Consider the following 19,265-nt stretch of genomic DNA (forward strand, 5'->3'; position numbering starts at 1 on the left):
GTCTCGCTCAGGAGAAAAAGGATTGTCCGTCGCGACTCGGACAAAGCGCCACACTCGCACAGACCGAGCTTACAGAGATCAAGTGTGAGACAGATAACTAACAATAACAATAATGATAATTAATAATACTAATAATTATAATAGAGAAGGCTTATAACTGCAAATTAAGATCTCTGGTGTGTTTTATAACAGAAAGGGCTTAGTGGTGGTATATCCGCGCTGTGCCTGACAGCACATTGTAACTGTCGCAAAACTACATGGCAGATGCTATAATCATCACATTTCCGTAACACATAGTACTGAAATCACTAATCGGGCACACTATCCACACGCGATTCAGTCCGGAGGAGCGAAGTATCGAGTGAATCGCTCCTTCTTCGTAAGCCCCAGCTCGGCCACCACCCAGTGGCAGCTCATGAGAAGACTTGGAAACCGGACCGTCCAGAATTGGAGATAGCCCACCGGAAGGCCGCCGATGTGGGCCTTGAGGTGCTCTGACATATCATTGTAATGGTGCTTCTTATTGCGGAGAGCCCGCAGCAAGTCCAGCATCTTAGAGCCGGTGTACTTGCGTTGTTTTCCAAGACTGTCTTTGAACTCCTTAGGAAGAGCTTTCAGGAAGTCCATCTCGGGACCCATAACATTCAGCGCAACGGACTCAAGACACTGCAGAGCGGGGGACGGCGGGTCTCGAGGCTCAAATTCGAAGTGATCCGAGACATCGCAGAGAAAGTTGAGGCGTTCTGCAGCGGACCAGAAGAATGGATGCATCATAACGGCAGTTGCATCGGGTCTGGCGGATATGAATCAGTTTATCGATCATGATAGGTGGGGTGAGTAAAGTACTTACCGACGACGAGGGTCAAGTGAAAGCATCGACCCGATGAGATCGTCCGCTTCAAACGCATACTCCCCCAGGCGCTGAAGATCGTCCAGGTTGTGATTACCCTTGACAATATTGGCTTCACGCATGAACTTGCCATCCTTATCGAAGGGGTGCCCCCCACGCGTCAGGACATAGTAAAAGACACAACCAAGAGAGAAAATATCAATGGCCCGCGTGGCTCGTCGATTCGTCTGAGGATCGACAACTGCGGGCTCCGAGGACTCTGTATTTTGGGACTCTGCCGCCGCAAAGTTAGGGGCGTTACTGTTTTGATCATCGTCCACCAGCAGCTCGGGCGCCCGCCAACCAGAAGTGCCAGCTGCGTGCGCCGTTGTTGCCCTGAACGAGCTCTGGTTGTCTTCCAATTTCTTGCAGAGCCCAAAATCCGAGATGAGGAGTCGCAAAGAGTGAGACCCCATCCGACCACGAGGAGCAGCTACAAGGATGTTCTGCGGTTTGAGATCCCGATGGACTATTTTCAATGAGTGAAGGTATCGCACGCCAGCCGTGATCTGACGCAGGATGTCCGGGACATCCAGGCCGCCGTTAACCAGCTGCGGATAATCAGAAGGCCTTTCAACGAGCTCCTGCAGGGACGCAGGGCATAGTTCTAATGCGATGTATAGGAATCCCGCTGCTTGCTCACGGCAGAAGTATCGGATCACGTTGCCATGATCGTCACTCTCCTGCAGAAGACCCACTTCATGGGAAGCGATGTCGTAGAACTCGACCAGCATCCGCTTGACAGCCACATCTCTACCGTCGAAAGAACCTTTGTAGACAACAGTACCGTGGCTACCATGCCCCAGTACCTTGTCAGTGTAAACTTTCAGCTGGCCAATGCGAATTGCACCGTCCATCTCGACTATTTCGTTGGATACAGTCCTTGACAACTGAATGTCGGGTTCCAGTCTTGGCTGCGGTTGGAGATTCTTGACAGTCTCCACAACCTGGTCCGCTTGGCTCTTTGTGGCTTCTGTTCCTGGCTTCGCTTTGCGTTTATGAGCCTGGCCGCCGCGGCGGCCTCGTCGAGCTTTCCTCTTCTTTTCGGGCTCTTGTAGCTGTATGTCGTCCACATCGTCATCTCCATCCGGGCCACGAGACGGCTCACGAATCCGAACCTTGGGTGTCGCGTCAGGCGCTGGGACACTGGTATCCCTTTTGCGCCTAGGAGTGGCATTGCCGTCATTCTGTTCATGGGCAAAGTCGACGTCGATCGTCATATTCTGCGCGGATGCCCCGGGGCTGGCATCTCTGCTGAACGAGGTACCGACAACGGGTGTAGGGGGGGTCGATAGAGGTTGTCCATAGGATGAAATAATGTTCTTGAGGTCAAGTTTCTGTTTTGCCAGCTCCTGCAGATTGTGAGAGTTGAAATAGACGAACGCGCCGATGAAAAGGAAAAGCAAGGTCACGAAGATGTCAATGGCATTATCCCAGCCCTTCCGAATGATCACACTCCTTCTCAAACCGGGGGAGTACATGGGATCTGACGGGGATCGCATCAATTCGCGGGGAGTGTCATTCGACAATTCCGAGGCAGAGGGGCCAGAGATACTGGGGATGGTGCGGCGAACACCACGAGGTTCATTCAGCAAATGAACACCGGCAAGCGCAGCCTTCTGCTGAGCCAGATTAAGACTCGAAAGTGGCTGCCCGTCACGGAAATAGTCCTTCTCGTAGCATTGGGCCATCTTGGCGCGTCCTGTAACTAGTGGGTACGTAGTTTCGGACATGGCGTACCAACCGCCGCCTTCCGTGCAATCGATGAATACACGCGAATCCCTCTCTTCCAAACCGGTCGAGCCGTAATCGGGATCTGGGGGTTGCAGTGGCTGTGATAGCAAGACGAGTGGAGTTCGTGCGTCTGGGTTCTCCACACTGACAGGGCGCGCGATATCGAAGACACGGACAACGGGAGAAGAGAACCGCTGGGTGTACCGGGGACGCTCCATGCGCGAGTGATCAAAGCCTAGCACGACACCATCGTGCATACTATAGATGTGACTTTGATCCATAGTTTGATAATACTGACTTTGCAGGTCGATGTCCCTGTTGTTTGCGACCCACTCGGAGTATCTCAGCGTGCAAATGGGTGTACCAGTTTCCGTGTTCTGGATTGCAACCGCATATTCGATCCGACCCAGCGTCAGGGTACCGGTCGATTCACAATCCTCCTCGTCCGTCTCTAAACCATCCACTTTCCGACAACTCTCCTCCGGTGTAATCGGCCCGCGGGAACTGAAAACACGCAATATCGTGCCAGTACGGGCATCCACTGTATACAGGGTAGTCTCCTTTCTGGCCGTATACGTAACGGCCGGATCTGTTCCCGAGTAAGGAGTCTCGTCAACCAATTCTCTGACCGTCAATCCCAACTTCTGGAGCCCCGCATTGGGGCCGGGACTATAGATGTACAGGCTGCCATCCCGGCTGGGCTCGACAATCCAGAGGAAGTCGTCTTCTGGTTGTGAATCATCGAACTGGGTGCGGTTGGCACGGTGGTAGATACTCTCGACCATGGGACTGCTGGGCACCTCGAGAGCCCATCGGGGCGCCCCTGTCTTGCGGTCTCGCGCGTGGATGGTGCCGTCAACGGTCGCCAGAAGGACAAAGTCCTCTACCTCCCAATCCTGCAAGGACCGCGCGTGAAGCTGCGGAGCCAAACCAGCGGATGGGCTGGTCTGGGCAGGAGGGGCTCGAACGGCGCGGCCGGAGCCCGCCAGAGCCAGGGTTGCCAGGGCGCTCGCATCGTCGGATGCCACTTTTACATCGAGAATGGGATGAGTGTGTCGAAATTGAGCATGAGGAGAATCAACGGCGTGGCCGGTCGGCCCTACAGGGACCGAAATGCTCGAGGGTCCCTCATTAATAGCTGACAGCTGCTGCGGAGCTGCGAAGAGAGGGAGGAGCAGGAGGGCGACGCTGGCAGGGAGGGTCGGGAGGGCGCCAGGCCGCCACTTCATCGTGGGAAGACTTCAAAATCAGTCGCCTCGAGTGTGGAAAAATAGATGGCTATGATGGTGATCGTGTCGAGGTCGGCCGTCGCAGCGTGTCATATATGGTAATCGTTTGGGGTTCAACTAGAGTAATCGATGGAGTCTAGTGAACGGACGCCATCCTGGGTCGAGTAAAAGTGAGATTGAATTAACCAGGCCTATAACAGAAAACGACAAAAATTGCCCGTCAGAAAAATAAGTCGTGTGAGAAGAGCAGGATAGTCGTGGGAGAGATTGTGGGATGAGATGGGGAAAGGGAGTAAGACGGAGAGAATGTGAGCGAAGGAGGTCGAGAGGGCGTTTGTCGCCTGAGGCTGCGCTGACTTGTCTCCAGCCGCTCTGGACTGACACGCTTAACCTTACCAAGAATAGAACGGTTCTTTAAGCACGAGTCTATCCCCACATCAAAAGATAGAAAAGGACGATGAGTAAGTTGCGTTCTTTTGCTTTCTTTGAGAAAGTCCATATTGAATACCTCTGTCCCTTTTTCTTTCGCCTTTGCTTTCTCTTTCCATCAATTATTGTCCCGTCTGCTTTGTTCCTTTGTTGCTTCCTGACCGACCAGGCCGGGGATACCGGGTGACAATACGTGACGCTTCCTGCTTACGACTCCACGTTTCATCCGGATGGGTCGTCGGCGGGGCCGTCGCCTGGTGTCCGGTATCGCTGTATTTCCTGGTAAATACCCAAGTAATCTGATGCTGCATCTTCCGTGAGCTTACGCAATGCGCGCACAGAATTCATACTAGCATGATACCGAATATCGTTTAAAAAGGACGCGCCTCCCCCGAGATGCCGCTGTGGTACTATTGCCAGTGTTATAGACATCGGAAAGGGACAAGGGTATATGGAGCGTATAGAGGTACAAGCCAGTGCAAAACCCTCAACGTCAGACAGATAACCGGGAGAACAATCGAAGCGCCCTATGAGAAACAATAACCATATACAGATACCTGTCAAGAGCACCCAAAAGAAAAAGAAGAATCCAAATGGAAATGGAAATGAAAAAGGAAAAGGGAAAGTGACCTCCACCGCAACTCAACCGCCACGGATCATCCAGGTCATCATCCCGACCCATCCGGTCAAGAATATTGCTGTTACAATGCCCGCGCCGGCTCTATCACCCGTTGTGATCTTTATTCCTAATCCATCACCCTTCGGGGTCTGGTTGTCGTCCAAACCGGCATTGGGGTCACCCTTACTCTTGCCGCCAGTGTCAGCGGTGAGTGGAGCCTGGTTCTTCTGCGAAAGGAGTTGGACCGAAAATATACTCGTCGCGCTCATCTGCGTCTCCAATGACTGAGTACCATCAAAAGTACTCTGCCACCAACGACGACCGCAGTGCTTGCCATCAGAACCGCCCGAACACTGTTTTGCGGCGGCTAGGGCCGATGCTTGCAGCTTCGGCATAATCACGTCCGTCTTGTAAGGTGCAACAGTGGTCAAGAAGGCAAGCCAGCTCGAAAGGAAGCCTTTGAAGCAGTCTTGGTTGCGGTCACACATCATGTTTGGCTCACAAGCGACCTCCGACATGATATTGCCGCCATACTGCTGCGGGAAGAAGGTCTTGAAGGTGGTGTTGAGCAGACCGTCAATGCCCTCTTGCCATTTCTGTGCGCCTTTGGTCTATTTTCCCAACTAGTCAGTGGGCCGAGGAAATTCTTCAATGCAGGTTTGGTAGGTCGCTTACAAAATTATACATGTATCCTGCGCCACTGATGTACGTGCCATAGTTATAGGTCCACTGCAGGTCACCCTGATCCTTACACTGCGTGTCCACGTTCGTTGTATCGGCGACATTCCACGTCTTGTTGTTCATCAGCGGTGTCGTCAGCGTCCAGTCCCAGATCTTTTCCGCCCAGTCGGCGTAGGTCTGGTTGTTGGTGTATCGCGCCAGGCGTGCTGATAACTGGAATAGACCTCCGTTCGAGATTGAGTTCTTTGTGGTCCATCCGGCCTGGTAAGAGTTCTGCTGCCAGCGCAGACCACCGCCACAACTGCCCGTGTCCCACCGCGGCACCTGCGTGTTGAAGACACCCTGCGCGAGAGCTAACCACGAGACCTGGTTCGGTTGCTCGGGGAAATTCAATTCGGCCGCCGTCATTGCGGCCAACCCCCAGAAGACTTGGTCATCGTTGCCCTGTCATGATGCCAGTCAGAATTGAAAATGCGGAGAGGAAGCGCCCTTTATCTCCTTACCAGCCACTGGGTCCAGTTCGAGGGCAAGTAGTCGTTACCGTCGCCCTTCTGCCAGAGCATACCCTGGGTGGTTACGTTGTTGTAGGAATCATCACCGGTAAAGTACCAGTATTCGATCAACGTCATGAACATAGCACCTCCTTCCCACCAGGTGCCGGGCAGCTTTCCGGGAATCTGCCCGGTCTTGTTGCCATCATAGTAACTCATCATATCATAGGCAGCGGTTGCTGCCGCATTTTTGATCTGTTCTATAATTAACGTCGCAAGGACCTCAGTCAGTCAAGGGATTCTCAACAATATCCGCCACCCTGTATGCGATTCTGGACACCCACCTGGATCATTGATATTGGTCAGGCCGATATCTGCGACCGCTACCTGACCCGCAAGTAGAGCGGTCCAGAGAGCGCCCGTGAGACCGCAAAGCCGGCCGAAGAAGTGCATGGTATAGGGCGACAGACGAGAATAAAAACGAGCGACACACCCTCTTAAGGACTCATCGAAACGAGGGTTGGGCGGAGGAAAGATCAGACTAGGCAGTAAGCGAGCGTGATAAGAACGCGGTCCAAAAACTCGCTGAGATGGTTGATAATGACGGGAGGGGGGGAAACGAGAGATGAGCAGTTGGAGAGAGCGCGACTGTAGAGTTACAACCGTAGAGTAGAGCAGAAGGCGGCTCGTGTCTCACAGCAGGGAGAGGGACGATTGGGACTGTTTCCGTCATTCCCCAGCCAAGGACGCAGGATGTACTCTTGTTGGCTGGAGGCGAACAACAGATCTTCTGGCACAGGCACGCATCCCAAGAATGGAGGGTGGATCAGGGGCGCATTTTCCCTTGTCTTCCCTTTTTGAGTACTCCGTGCCATTCGCTTTTCTTCCGCGTCGCCCATCTTCGTCTTCGTCGTTTGTCCGATCGACTGGCAACGGGGCCGACGATCGTATGCTTCCATCCAACATCACTGGTGGCTGCGGGGGAAGACCCAGCGATTGTCCTTGGCGCTTCCACGCAAGCTCCAAAATAATAATACATAATAATAAGCTGGACCCCTTCCGTCATATGACACTACTCTAGATGGACGACACGGTTTGTCGCGATCGGGAGAAATTGCATAGTATGTAGCGCATATATTTAGTCGAGCAAGTCTCTTATCATGATCCAATGCGATACAATAATAATCATAGAAACTCTTCAGCGCCAAGAACCCAGCAAATTGGTGCGATCCGTGCACGTCTCCACCACGGAAGAGCCTTCAGGGGAGCGGGCCTCTTGGCAACATGGCGATCTGACATGGATATATATAGATTGACATGTACAGAGTGGAAGGTTTACCAGAGCGGTAGCCTGCAAGCACGATTATATATAACACAATAAGGCGACGAAACAAAATACTTCCTCCGTACATAGAGAAACGGAGAAGAAACAAAACAAGTCGGCGCAAGAGTTACATCTACATGTTCTTCTTTCTTTCTCTAATCCTCAGTCCAGACATAAAATAAGATATCATACCGAGTTAAGATGCAGGAATAAGATAGGTCGCTCTTTCTTTAGTTGCAGGATTTTTCTTTTTTCCTCTAAACTTCATATGAAGACTCTTCGTGATAGATATTAGATCGTTTTTTCCTCCACTTTTCATCCAGTGGTTTCATCTTTCCCAATGCGAGTTCCCTACTGGACAACTGCGTGATTCATCAGAGAAGATTGTATGTCGTCTACATACGTTCACGTCGGCGTGGGGCGCTGCGGATAATGTTGTCGACCCGGAGAAGGAGCTGCGTCACTGTTAGCATATGTGCCATAGCTGGTCACAGCAAGTAAGGAGGATCGAAAGTCAAGGGGACGGTCTTACCTCGGCAGCCTCAGAGGCCGACGACACAACGGCCCGTTTGAGCTTGTAGCTTTCCACGACACCGAGTTCCCGCATATCGGCGATTCCACCACCGGGGGTCAGCAGGTCAAGTCCAGAGCTCGTCATGCCGTTGTTGATAGCTTGACGTAGTCGTGTCACGAGGTCGCTCGAGTCCAAACCGGCGTTGTCGGCCAGAATGGTCGGTAGCTGCTTCAGAGCCTGCGCGAAGGCATCGACAGCCAGCTGTTTCTTGCCTGTCGTGTTCTGTGCAGCGTGCTCGACAGCCTTGGACATCACCATCTCCGCACAACCACCGCCAAGAGTCACCTTGGGCTCCTTCACCGTCTGTGAGAGCACTGCCAGAGCATCATGAAGAGATCGCTCCGCCTCATCCAGGAGCTGCTCGGTGGCACCACGAAGCACAATCGTGCAGGCTTGGCCGGCAGCAACGCCGGAGAACTTGATCAAGGTATCCTCACCAATGATGACCTCCTCAATTAGGTCACAGTGACCCAGCTTGACCTGGTCCGGGTGGTCGAATGTAGAAGCAATCTCACCACCAGTAACCAACGCCAACCGTTCGATACCGTCGAAATCGGCGTGCTCAATAGAGACGATGCCTGCCTCCGTGAATAGCTGCTCGGGCCAGTTGTAGATGAGCTGTCGGTTGACGAAGCAGTTGATTCCGTGTGCCTTGATCTTCTCGACCTTGGCACGCATCTTCTCGCGCTCTGCCTTCTCCAGCTCTGCCAGCTTACCCGTCGATTCCACCTTGACCCGGGCACCGAAGATCTTGACCTTGTCCGTATCCATTGCGGTGTTGGCAACGAGGATCTTGGCGTTCTCCAAGCGCTTCGGCTGGTTGACACCGATCTTCTTGTCCAAAATGAAGCCCTCGTCGAGGTAGGAGTCGCTTAGCTTGCCACCAGCTTTCTTGATGATCTGAATATGGCTCAGATCGGTCGAGCCCTTCAGGCGGAGAACTGCTTCACACGCAAGAGTAGCGAACTGATCCCGGTCCTGGGCTAGAACCTTGGAGCTGAGAGTGGTACGGGCAATGGCCCGGAGGTCATTCCGGAATGCCTCTGGATCCTGACTGCGGTCCACAGCAGATTTCTCGAGAGCAGCTAGAGCAGCCTTGCTAGCTATCCGATATCCTTCGATAATCGTTTGGGGATGGATCTTCTTCTCGACAAGCTTCTCAGCCTCTCGCAACAATTCCGCGGCCAGCACCGTAACGGATGTTGTTCCATCACCAACTTCGTCATCTTGCACCTTTGAGATATTCACCAGAACCTTTGCAGCAGCATTATCAAGAGCAATAGCTTTCAGAATGGTCGCTCCGTCGTTCGTGACCAAGATCTCTCCAGTCGACCTATGATAAGGATATGTCATCAGTAGCGGTCCTCAACCCGACCCCGCAGACTCAAATTTCATGGACATACGCAGACTGCAGGATTTTATCCATTCCTTTAGGTCCAAGAGTACTCTTCACGAGGTCGCCCACAGCGATAGCGCCCACGAAGGCGGACAATCTCGCATTCTCACCCTTCTCCTCGGTGACATCGTCGGCAAAGATCTGTGTGGGGTTGTTGAAAGAGGCAGCCTGTAGAAGAAAAAAACAGGTCAGTGTCTATTGTTAGATGTCCTCACTGTTGAGAGTGACAAACCATGGTGATTAAATCCGGGGTATAAACTGGCGGCCGTCGTGTCTGCGAGAGAGATATGGAGGTTCAAGCAGCACCGCACGTCCTGATGATGGTGGACTGCGGGACGGCGACCACCAAAAAAGTTCGCGATGTGGCCCGAGCTTCCTGCTCCGGACAGCGCTTGTATCACAACGTGTCTTGAGGTCCCTTCCGCTTAAGGCCGCTTTATTTCTGCTTGACGCACAACTATAAATATGGCAGAGACCGAGGAAGTGAAGAGTCCAGCTTCGAACAAACGTCCGCTATCGGATGTTGAAGGCGAAGCACATGCCAACGGTAAGTTCTTGGAAGTCCCCATCATGCGACAGCTGATCCCAAGCTTGATACTGACCATATCGAATAGGCGATGAATCCTCCTCAGACGATGATTTCGGCCCTGCTCTTCCCTCTGCAGCAGCGCCAAAAAAGAAGCGACGCAAGCTTGCGTTCGAAAAGGTCTACGTGAATTCCCTTCCAGCGTCCTCCCGCTACTCGAAGTCGCTCATGCACAAGGACCAACTGTCCTTCATCACAATTACGCCTCATACAGACTTTTTGATTACAAGCTCTGTGGATGGATTTGTCAAGTTCTGGAAGAAGCTGGCTGTGGGTGTCGAGTTCGTAAAGGAGTTTCGCGCGCATACCACGGAGATTACGAGCGTGAGTGTCAGCGCCGATGGGAGGAGCTTCGCGACAGCCGGGGCAGATAAGACTGTGAAGATATTCGACGTGATCACATTCGGTACGTCTGCTTGGTTAGTTTTGGAATTGCGAGTTCATGCTGATGGGGCTTAGATCTCCTCTCAATGTTGCAGCTCGACTTTACACCGCGTTGTTTATGCTGGGTGCACCGACGGGGGGCGTCTCTACCTATGCTCGCTGTCACAGATGAATCAAGTAATAAGATTCTGCTCTACGATGGACGAGGCGAGAATACTCAGCCTCTACATACTCTCACCAACATCCACAGGAAGCCTGTGGTGGCGATTGCCTTCAACGACGCCTACGGCTGCGTTATATCGGCGGATGAGTCGGGGATGATTGAGTACTGGCGATCCGGGGACGGGTCATTTGAGAAACCAGACAACGTGTTTGAACTGAAGTCCTCGACGGACTTGTTTGAATTCAAGAAATCCAAATCCGTGCCTGCGTCTATCACGATATCGCCTTCGGGCCAGCAATTCTCGACCTTCTCCTTCCCTGATCGCCAGGTCCGCGTATTTGACTTTCCCACTGGAAAGCTCTACAGGAAATACGATGAGTCGCTTCCTACCATTATCGAGATGCAGCAGGCTGGCACAGCATTGCAGAAGCTAGATGAAATCGAATTTGGTCGACGACTGGCCGTCGAACGGGAACTCGAGAACCCTGTTACGCAACCCAAGGTGAATGTGATTTTCGATGAATCAGGGCATTTCATTCTCTATGGCTCTGTGTTGGGTATCAAATGCATTAACACCTTTACGAACCGGGTTGTCCGGGTGTATGGCAAAGACGAGCCGTTCCGTGCGCTCAATCTTGCCATTTATCAAGGCCAACCACAGAAAAAAGGCCTCGTAACTGTCAGCATGGCCGCTAGCTCAAATCCACTACTTCAAGAAGCTGAAGTGCGCGATCCGATGCTGGTCAGCACTGGTTTCGGTAAAGTCCGCTTCTACATCTTCACGAACGAAACCGAGATTTCCAAATCATCTCGTGATGTTCAGAACGAAAAGCCTCGTCAGGGAGGCGACCGCGAAGCTACGGTCCAGAAGCATACAGAGACTGGTACTTCGGCCATCCTTCACACTACCATGGGTGATATCCATCTCCGCCTCTTCCCGACCGCAGCCCCCAAGGCAGTCGAGAATTTTGTCACCCATGCCCGTAATGGATATTACAACAACACTATATTCCACCGTGTGATACGCAAATTCATGATCCAGGGCGGAGACCCGAACGGTGATGGTACAGGGGGCGAGTCCATCTGGGGTGGTGAGTTTGAAGATGAATTCTCAAGTCTAAAGCATGATAAGCCATACACGCTCAGTATGGCCAATGCCGGACCCAACACAAACGGTAGTCAGTTCTTTATCACGACAGAGAAAACGCCGTGGTTGGACGGCAAACATACGATCTTTGGCCGGGCGGTTGCGGGGCTGGATGTGGTGCATAAAATCGAGAATACGAAGGTATACAAGGAGAAACCAGAAGTGGATATCAAAATCGTCAGTATCAGCGTCTCTTGAGATGCGTTTTGACAATTTTTCTTTTTCTTATTAGTCAAACGGCTGCTATTTACTCTCAATACGGTCAACTGGGTAATGTATTGTAGGCAATATCACGTGGAACTTTGTACGCGGCGTATTTATATATATTGCAACCCTCTTGGTATTCATATTCTAAATTGAATGGAGATGCTAATATGATACAACGGAACCCAAATATCTGGATCTTGAAGTAATTATGTATTTAATTAGCGGATGCAATGTGAATAAATATATATCACTACGATGTGCAAAAAACATATCAGGACCATTTCTATTCAACTGAGTAGCTTCGCATAAAAATATAAGCTCTGGCGTCTACTTGAAGATAAAGCATATGCATATATAAAATATTTTCAGTCCTTTGAGAGCAAAGCAGGCAGGCAAGATAGTGCCATGTATTAGTATAGCGAAAGATACCGCTTGATATAACTATGTGACGTATTAATGCAGGCCATGACGGAGAAAAAGTGTATACATATGTATGTATGGCACCTGTTTGTCCATAATAACATGGCCAATTCATTTCTGGCTCCAGTATAGTATACTGTTCGATGCCGAACACGGGTAGTAATGCCAACAAGTGCCGCTCCACGCTTTCCTATAAGAGTTTCAATGCCGACTCTTTTTCTTCTGGTTCTGCCAGAATATAATGCAATGGATACACCGGTACGCCGCCTTTCAGAGACCACATCCAAAAAGATAAATAGAAAATGCAAGACAATTATAAGATGCAGATCCGCTGCAAAAATGATGGGAATCCAACATGCGATGCATGAACATTAGATGGCACAGCGCAACTGAGAGCGCGAAAGAAAGAAAATGATATCAAAGACCATTTCAGACCTCATGGATATCGATGTCTCCTTCCTGCGAGGGACCGGCAACTTTGTGTAACCGCGTGGACAGCCGGCTGTTTCTACTCGAATTCGGACCGTTACGCGTATCAGGCGTGCTGGTCCCAGAGAACTCCGATTTTGAACCCGCTAATGCGACTGCTGAGTCCATATTGACGAAGTCAACGCTACGGGTTTGCGGCGGACCCCATACCTCCGATTTCGGGTAGGGAACGCCAGCGACGCCTTCGGCATTGGGTGGAGGTGCTGTGCCGTCTGCAGTTGAGGTATCTCCATGGTAGAGTCCGGGGCGCTTCGCGTCGTAACGGCGCTTGAGCCACATGCCAGCAAGGGCGATTGCCGTGAGTCCCACGGCCAGGACGATAATCATGATAACCCACTGGTAATGGGTCGAGATCCTACATAAAGAATGACCACGTTAGTGGGATCCCTATCTCAAAACGGGCGGCCGTTGACAGCTGATATAGCAGGACACCCTGAACATACCATGACGGAGGGCTGGGATAACTCTTCACATGAGTCGCAGCGGTTGTTGTAGCAGCAGCATTGGTGGCAGTGGTCGAGGTGGAAGTCGTGGTCGTCTGGACGTCTCCTCCCGTAGCACAGAAATTATTATACCATTGCTCCAATGTCTGGGCATCGGCGGCCGAGCAAGCAGTACAGACACTAGCGGGAGATGAGCGCAATTGCGTGAGAAGGGTGGACTGGCAGAAGCAAGAGACGTAGGTCGCCTTGTTCGTCACTGGAGCTGCTGGTGGTACACAGGAACCCTGAGCCTGCTCAAGGGTCTGGCAAGTGAGAGCACAGGCGGGGAAGGTGTCGGAGGCGGCGGAAGGCAGCAGAGTGACACTCTGTGCAGCGGTCGAAGAGGCAAAGAGGGCTGGGACGAAGACGCAGAGCAGGGAGATGGCGTCGATCCACAGCAAGGAGGGGAGCCACGCTCCCATGATGTCGTAGCGAAAGGCGCGAGGGGGCTACAGATGGGAGTCTGGGACAGACAGAAGAGAAAGGAGACGAGGACGTGAGAGGATTTAGAGACTGACAACCATGCCTCCCACAGCAACGAGAGACAGGGCCCAAAAGAGGCCGGGTTGGAGGCGTTTGCAGGAAACAAGACGGAAGGTTGGCGGCGGCGGAGGAGAAAAGTTGGAACGGGATGATTGACGTCTGATCTCAACCGGCCGCTCCGGGCATCCGAGCAAAGATGGCAGAGGACGAGGTTATCAAGACAATAGTAGAATAATAATAATCCAAAAAGGCCGTCCATTCTCTTCTGACTCTATCTACTATGATATGGACTTCTTAGGACGACCCTCGAGGAATGCACCGTCATTTCTCGTCACGCATTCTTCCTCCTCTCCTATTTCCCTTCACGCCTTTCCGCTTCCGTTCTAACTGACTACGTAGTTATCCAGAAGGACCAGAACAACCCGGGCTGAGCCAGCGCTCAGTGCGCCACATTGAAAGCTCTCCGTTGTCAGAAGAATCCTAATTCCTCGACGGGATCCTGCCCGGAGATCCAGAGATCGTGTGGGGGAGATCCGTGGGTTCATCTCTGCCTGACCCGCGCGGCTGGTCGGATCTAACCTCCTGCAGGACTAAGATCTTACAGTCCCGACACGCGTGAGGAACGATAATATACCATGGCCGTCCATTATTCTGTGCGAATCGGTCACATTCCCTTCTTCGACGTCACGCCCAGCTTGGCCTTCAGGGAACATCTAGGAGAACCGAACCCGGAATGTTCCAAGACCTGCTGGTTCAACCTCACCGGATGACACTGCCCCAAAAGTGTCGAAGAATGATAGCCACGGAGTGCAAGGGGGTGCGGGAGTTGATTATTTGGCTCAATCTCCCGCTTTCTCTAAATCAATAAGTTAAACGACTCTTGATGTTGTGGCGCAGGGTGCTTTACACGGCCGTACATTTCTACTCCGTAGGCTACTTTTTAACTTCTGTAGGTTCACTCTACGGGCTGGGAATGATACCCCTGACCAACCAGGAAGTGGCTGTGTGATGCTGGTCGAATAACTAGGGGAGACATGCTCTAACTAAGTCTTTAACCTTAACTATATATCGTAGCCGAATCGGTATTCTGGGCCTTGTCCTTCTGAAGTATATGCGACGAATACGAGTTTCGATAATCTAACCAGACAAGTATGCAGAAATAGTGATAGCCGTGTCAATACTAGGGCATCTTTTACTTTTCACTCACATCGTCTCGACTTATCCTGTAATTATTCTTAGCTAGTCATTACTTCTATATTGCCAATGTCTGCCGTCGCTCCCTTCTCAAGCTAGTCTTCGCCTCAGGACGCCGCTGGACCAGAGTACTGGAAGAATTTCGCAAGACTTTTCCAATGGCTAAGTACGCGTTGGCTTCCACTCTTCTCTATATTACTTGCAGACCTGTGTTCAATGATTGTCACAAAACCGATGCTAATAGGGTTGTGCCCTTTCTCGTTTATCAGATAAGACTATGTTGCTTTTTTCCAATCCTCAGCCTTCAAAGCGTCTATGATCCGTCATATCTGCATCTATCTCTTCTCAACGACTGGCTTGCCAGTCAATTTTTGCTCAGAAACCAAAACGCCCCGATAGCGCATTCGGCCTTCTTCGAGAGTCTTGAACGCGGCCTCAATGCCCCCTTTATTCAAGGGAAACTTCACGATGATGGGGCGCATTCCATGCAGCACGACAAATCTAAGCATCTTGCGGATTGCGAGTCGAGATGCGACAGCGGAGCCTTGGATCTTGATCCCATTGGCAACTAGCGTGAGGATAGGGACACTGGCAGGCTCGAAGCTGATGGTTAAGGGGTAGACTGATCCATCATTGGCGACAATACTGAGAATTCTGGGCATCTAATGGTCAGTATACGGTGATTTTTGCACTCTGTATGTATAAAGGAGATCCACTGACTTTGAATAATCAGGCCAAGAACTACCGCACCAGAACAAATGGTTGACCTTTTTGATCGGGTACTCTGGGATGTCTCCTTTCGTTACGTGGAACTCCTTCGCGCCCAGCTGCATGGCCTCATCTTTCTTCGCGGGATTACTTGACAATGCCACAACGTCACATCCGAGAGCTGATGCGAACTGAATGGCCATATGTCCCAGACCACCAATTCCTGAAATAGCAACGCGATCACCAGGCTTCAGGTCGTACGTTGTTAGAGCGCCCCAGACAGTTGCACCCCCGCACATCAACGGAGCAGCATATTCAGGTTCCAGCCCGTCCGGTAGTTTGATTAACATGCTCTCATGCCAAACGGCATGACTGGCGAAAGAACCGATTTCAAAGCTATGTGTACCGTATTGCTCGCGCTCATCGCAGTATTGGTCCTTGTCTGTCGCTTCATCGTCAATATCTATCTCCCCGGGGCCCACGAGTACGAATTATAGCATACCACTGACACAGTAGTCGCAGTGCCCGCAGACCTTCTGAATCCACCCAAAGCCCACTCTGTCCCCGGGCTGCAGTGAAGTTACCGAGCCCCCAATCTGACGGACAATACCGGCGCCTTCATGACCTAATGCTATATCTTTGTTCTTGAAGTGTCGGTCTGTTCCGCAAAGACCGGCATGAGTGATCTCGACGAAAGCGTCGAATGGACCTAGAGTACATCGCGAGGTTTGAGGGATGATCTCACCCGACTCCGAGCCATGGAAGACGTTGAATTCGACGCTCTTAGACATTTTTGGCAATATGCAAAATTTGACACGAGTACCTTCAAGTTCTCAAAATTGATGAATCGCGGGACCGGAGCGACGACACTGTATATACGTGGACTTGGGACACCTTTAAGGTTTTACAGACCCTATTGAATGAGATCATCTTCACGCACCAAAGGTCAGACAGGAATTCTTATCACAGGTGGACCTGGAATGGCCAGCGCGCATCGTCTATGGTAGATATGGGGCGTTCGGCAATTGTTAATGATGTCGGTACCAGCAATGGAACCACGGGAGTCGTGGTGACGTGGACCGTGGGCCCAGCGTACTGGTATACCATACTTTCAGAAGTAGCGGGACAACCGTTCCACTAGATGCCGCGAGGAAATGTTCTCCGATAATGACCGGTGGTGTGATCTTGCCATCTGGCTGTAAGCGATAGCAACTATTTGGCTGAGGAGCCGCTTCCGAAAGACAAGTTGCTCTGGGAGAGCGCGACATTGACTGGAGAAATTGCTAAAGCAAGAATAGTATGATCTATCACGGTGAGATATATTTATCTACCATATGAAGAACCTAGATTATTTAGTTTTCTGGAACCATTTCCGAGACAAGAAAAACGAGTCTAAGATTAAAACTAGGTATACACCGTCTGCTAGCGTATGGGATAGAAGGACCTACCTATCTCCATCTTCTATCCGATGCGTTGTCGATTTCTAATCATCTCAAGATCAATTGGCGCATGCCCCACTACTGGTCAAAGATCGTGCTTCTGGCGACCTCTTCTTATCTCTTCCGTTTCATCCAAGTTCTTGCTGAATTCTCCGACTTCGGCCCTTGCACGCAGCAGGCAATCTGGCCCTAAGTAGCGGCAGACGCAGAAGATGCTCCTTGTCAGCACCTATGCCAGTCCCATTATTCACAACCTCGATAACGCGAGCAGCGGCCTTGACAGAGTCTCCGGGCTGCTTTCCATTAGAACCATTGGGATATTTCAGCATACCTTCAACGACAGTGCATTCGTAATCTTTTGTCAGACCAGCTGCCAGGGTAACAAAGGCACCTAGGATGTTTTTTGTTCTGAACCCGCCAGGCTCCACGAGTAGGACATGAATGTTGCATGGAGCGACTTCCGCCTGGAGCGCTTTCGAGAAACCTATAAACATCCTACATATGAGTATATTCATCCCCTAAGAATGTCAAAATGTAGATGGAGATTTTTTGTAAAACTGCCTCCCAGGGCAAACTTGCTCGACGCGTACAACGCTGACAAAGGTCGACCGGTGAGGCCAGCGATACTACTAACGTTGATGATAGTACCAGACTTCTGCGAATGCAGGTATGGAAGAGCGGCTTTAATGACGCGCATAGGTCCGTACACGTTCGTGTTAAACTGGTGATGTATTTCCTCTTCACTATAGAAAGCAGTCAGACGGTGTCTTTCTCAATATCTGCCAAGAGCCGCGTACCTCATGTCCTCAACACTTTTCAGGATCGAGTAACCAGCATTGCTAACTACCACATCGATGCGCCCTTTGATAGCTGCCTCCCCGTTTTGCTTCGTTTTTGGAGAGTCCAAATCGAGCTGCAACCATTGTCCTCCTAGAGCTTCGATTTGGGGGGTGATCATGAGCTGCCCTGGCTGGATTTCGGGCGGTTGCAATGACTTTGTAATGACTTTGTAACCCCGTTTGAGAGCCTTCTCCGCTAATGCTTCAAGTACTAAAGCCGGAAGAAGCACCAGTGATCAGCCAGACTTGCTGCGGTGCCATGGTTGGCAACTGTTGGTTGCCCTTCCTTGTCCTGGTTCGTATTTATGACGGATAGTTTCCTGCCAGCGAGAAAGTGACTGATAAAGGCTCGGAATGCAAATCCAGAAGACTGATATATTACGTTGCTCCTCCTTCTGCGACCGCTAGTTTCGGAGAGATAGACTTGATAGCTCTCGATACATAAGTGCCATATCTCCACTCGCCCCCACATGTTGGCCACAAGGCGGTAGCGGGGTTTCTTCCGCAGATCTTGGATCAGATTCCACCACGGTCCTTACCAGTTTATGGCTTCGCTGTGAGGATAAAAAAAAAAACAAACAAACAAACATTCGGGGATGACGTTTCTTTCTTTCTTTCCTTTTTTGTCAGGTACTAGTCTTTAACAGAGATAAAACCTAGCCGGGAACTGCTCTGGAGCTCTAACTTGACTCTGCCTTGACGACTGTATGATGGCAAGGATAAGAGGAATAATATGGACTACTTGGTGAAGGTATAATTGGTACCACGGAAAGACGGTAATGAGATGATGACATGACGAGAGGTGGCACCATTGTATCGTTCTGGTCATACTTGCCCACTAACTTGGCTCTTCTACTTTGGAGCTGCCGAGCAAACACCTGATAATTTATCTCTATGAAAGCCCAAGTTTTATTCATTAGTTAAGCCAGACATAATTCATTCTAGCACCTCTGTTACGGCACTCGCTTTGGACTCTAAACCGTCGGTCTCAAACTCTATACCGATCGTCAAAATATCAATAACTGCTAGACTCTGTCACTCCTCACGTGAAGGCAGACATGCAAGGAACTTGGGTAGCCGGGCCGAGAACAAGGCTATGAGAACTAGGGAGCATTTCAATTACAGAGTAGAAGGCTCACCGCACTCTATCTATACAACAAGCGAAGAAATCCGAGCAGTGTATTACTATGAATTAAGGAAAGAAGTAAAACAATACGACTGTATATATACGTTACATTAAGTCATTAATTTTGTAGAGTATAGCTCTCCACAGAGTAGCTATCTGCAAAACATAAATAAGCGCCTTGGCTGGAGCCTAGGAAAAGCATTATATACGTGACTGTTTGTGAGTCTTGAAT

At 50.8% G+C, this 19,265-nt stretch overlaps 7 protein-coding genes across 7 annotated transcripts; 1 reads left to right on the plus strand and 6 right to left on the minus strand.

The window, feature by feature from the left end:
- Positions 1 to 129: 129 nt before the first annotated feature.
- On the minus strand, positions 130 to 4,225 carry C8Q69DRAFT_460211 (IreA/Ire1). The gene is made up of 2 exons (XM_028630133.1): positions 851 to 4,225; positions 130 to 793 (listed from the first exon to the last, which is right to left on the minus strand). Exons 1-2 carry the CDS (start codon positions 3,850 to 3,852, stop codon positions 337 to 339), a joined length of 3,459 nt encoding a protein of 1,152 aa, XP_028488440.1. The 5' UTR covers positions 3,853 to 4,225; the 3' UTR covers positions 130 to 336.
- A 412-nt stretch (positions 4,226 to 4,637) lies between these two features.
- Positions 4,638 to 6,626, minus strand: C8Q69DRAFT_183917 (putative glycosyl hydrolase). Its single transcript, XM_028625908.1, has 4 exons — positions 6,417 to 6,626; positions 6,085 to 6,332; positions 5,576 to 6,025; positions 4,638 to 5,511 (listed from the first exon to the last, which is right to left on the minus strand). Exons 1-4 carry the CDS (start codon positions 6,523 to 6,525, stop codon positions 4,924 to 4,926), a joined length of 1,395 nt encoding a protein of 464 aa, XP_028488441.1. The 5' UTR covers positions 6,526 to 6,626; the 3' UTR covers positions 4,638 to 4,923.
- A 996-nt stretch (positions 6,627 to 7,622) lies between these two features.
- On the minus strand, positions 7,623 to 9,705 carry C8Q69DRAFT_183761 (T-complex protein 1 subunit beta). Its single transcript, XM_028625905.1, has 4 exons — positions 9,599 to 9,705; positions 9,374 to 9,534; positions 7,929 to 9,303; positions 7,623 to 7,851 (listed from the first exon to the last, which is right to left on the minus strand). The coding sequence occupies exons 1-4, from the start codon at positions 9,599 to 9,601 to the stop codon at positions 7,792 to 7,794; spliced, it is 1,599 nt and encodes a 532-aa protein (XP_028488442.1). The 5' UTR covers positions 9,602 to 9,705; the 3' UTR covers positions 7,623 to 7,791.
- C8Q69DRAFT_183812 (putative peptidyl-prolyl cis-trans isomerase) lies at positions 9,596 to 12,103 on the plus strand. Its single transcript, XM_028625906.1, has 3 exons — positions 9,596 to 9,913; positions 9,981 to 10,358; positions 10,412 to 12,103. The coding sequence occupies exons 1-3, from the start codon at positions 9,832 to 9,834 to the stop codon at positions 11,842 to 11,844; spliced, it is 1,893 nt and encodes a 630-aa protein (XP_028488443.1). The 5' UTR covers positions 9,596 to 9,831; the 3' UTR covers positions 11,845 to 12,103.
- A 442-nt stretch (positions 12,104 to 12,545) lies between these two features.
- Positions 12,546 to 13,888, minus strand: C8Q69DRAFT_183836 (integral membrane protein). The gene is made up of 2 exons (XM_028625907.1): positions 13,206 to 13,888; positions 12,546 to 13,117 (listed from the first exon to the last, which is right to left on the minus strand). Exons 1-2 carry the CDS (start codon positions 13,664 to 13,666, stop codon positions 12,703 to 12,705), a joined length of 876 nt encoding a protein of 291 aa, XP_028488444.1. The 5' UTR covers positions 13,667 to 13,888; the 3' UTR covers positions 12,546 to 12,702.
- Positions 13,889 to 15,256: 1,368 nt separating this feature from the next.
- Positions 15,257 to 16,420, minus strand: C8Q69DRAFT_397681 (putative alcohol dehydrogenase; the record flags this gene model as incomplete). The annotated part of the gene is made up of 3 exons (XM_028627789.1): positions 15,257 to 15,509; positions 15,600 to 16,071; positions 16,132 to 16,420. 3 exons carry the CDS (start codon positions 16,418 to 16,420, stop codon positions 15,257 to 15,259), a joined length of 1,014 nt encoding a protein of 337 aa, XP_028488445.1.
- A 403-nt stretch (positions 16,421 to 16,823) lies between these two features.
- On the minus strand, positions 16,824 to 18,168 carry C8Q69DRAFT_517779 (putative short chain oxidoreductase/dehydrogenase; the record flags this gene model as incomplete). Its single annotated transcript, XM_028633422.1, has 4 exons — positions 16,824 to 17,552; positions 17,630 to 17,811; positions 17,866 to 18,034; positions 18,120 to 18,168. The coding sequence occupies 4 exons, from the start codon at positions 18,166 to 18,168 to the stop codon at positions 17,197 to 17,199; spliced, it is 756 nt and encodes a 251-aa protein (XP_028488446.1). The 3' UTR covers positions 16,824 to 17,196.
- Positions 18,169 to 19,265: the final 1,097 nt, after the last annotated feature.

Source organism: Paecilomyces variotii (genome assembly GCF_004022145.1).
Source record: "Paecilomyces variotii strain CBS 101075 chromosome Unknown C8Q69scaffold_2, whole genome shotgun sequence".
Classification (NCBI taxonomy): Eukaryota; Fungi; Ascomycota; class Eurotiomycetes; order Eurotiales; family Thermoascaceae; genus Paecilomyces; species Paecilomyces variotii.

Bases quoted from the DNA above. Each gene is read 5' to 3' on its own strand.
- C8Q69DRAFT_183761 (XM_028625905.1), bottom strand. The intron at 9,304-9,373 runs GTATGTCCATGA...TCCTTATCATAG, and splicing joins GATAAAATCCTGCAGTCTGC to GTCGACTGGAGAGATCTTGG. The intron at 7,852-7,928 runs GTAAGACCGTCC...ACAGTGACGCAG, and splicing joins CGGCCTCTGAGGCTGCCGAG to CTCCTTCTCCGGGTCGACAA.
- C8Q69DRAFT_183812 (XM_028625906.1), top strand. From the start codon at position 9,832: ATGGCAGAGACCGAGGAAGTGAAGAGTCCAGCTTCGAACAAACGTCCG. The intron at 9,914-9,980 runs GTAAGTTCTTGG...CATATCGAATAG, and splicing joins AGGCGAAGCACATGCCAACG to GCGATGAATCCTCCTCAGAC. The intron at 10,359-10,411 runs GTACGTCTGCTT...GATGGGGCTTAG, and splicing joins ATTCGACGTGATCACATTCG to ATCTCCTCTCAATGTTGCAG.
- C8Q69DRAFT_183836 (XM_028625907.1), bottom strand. From the start codon at position 13,666: ATGGGAGCGTGGCTCCCCTCCTTGCTGTGGATCGACGCCATCTCCCTG. The intron at 13,118-13,205 runs GTATGTTCAGGG...TTCTTTATGTAG, and splicing joins TATCCCAGCCCTCCGTCATG to GATCTCGACCCATTACCAGT.
- C8Q69DRAFT_183917 (XM_028625908.1), bottom strand. From the start codon at position 6,525: ATGCACTTCTTCGGCCGGCTTTGCGGTCTCACGGGCGCTCTCTGGACC. The intron at 6,333-6,416 runs GTGGGTGTCCAG...CGTTAATTATAG, and splicing joins GACCAATATCAATGATCCAG to AACAGATCAAAAATGCGGCA. The intron at 5,512-5,575 runs GTAAGCGACCTA...TTGGGAAAATAG, and splicing joins CAGGATACATGTATAATTTT to ACCAAAGGCGCACAGAAATG.
- C8Q69DRAFT_460211 (XM_028630133.1), bottom strand. From the start codon at position 3,852: ATGAAGTGGCGGCCTGGCGCCCTCCCGACCCTCCCTGCCAGCGTCGCC. The intron at 794-850 runs GTAAGTACTTTA...CATATCCGCCAG, and splicing joins TCACTTGACCCTCGTCGTCG to ACCCGATGCAACTGCCGTTA.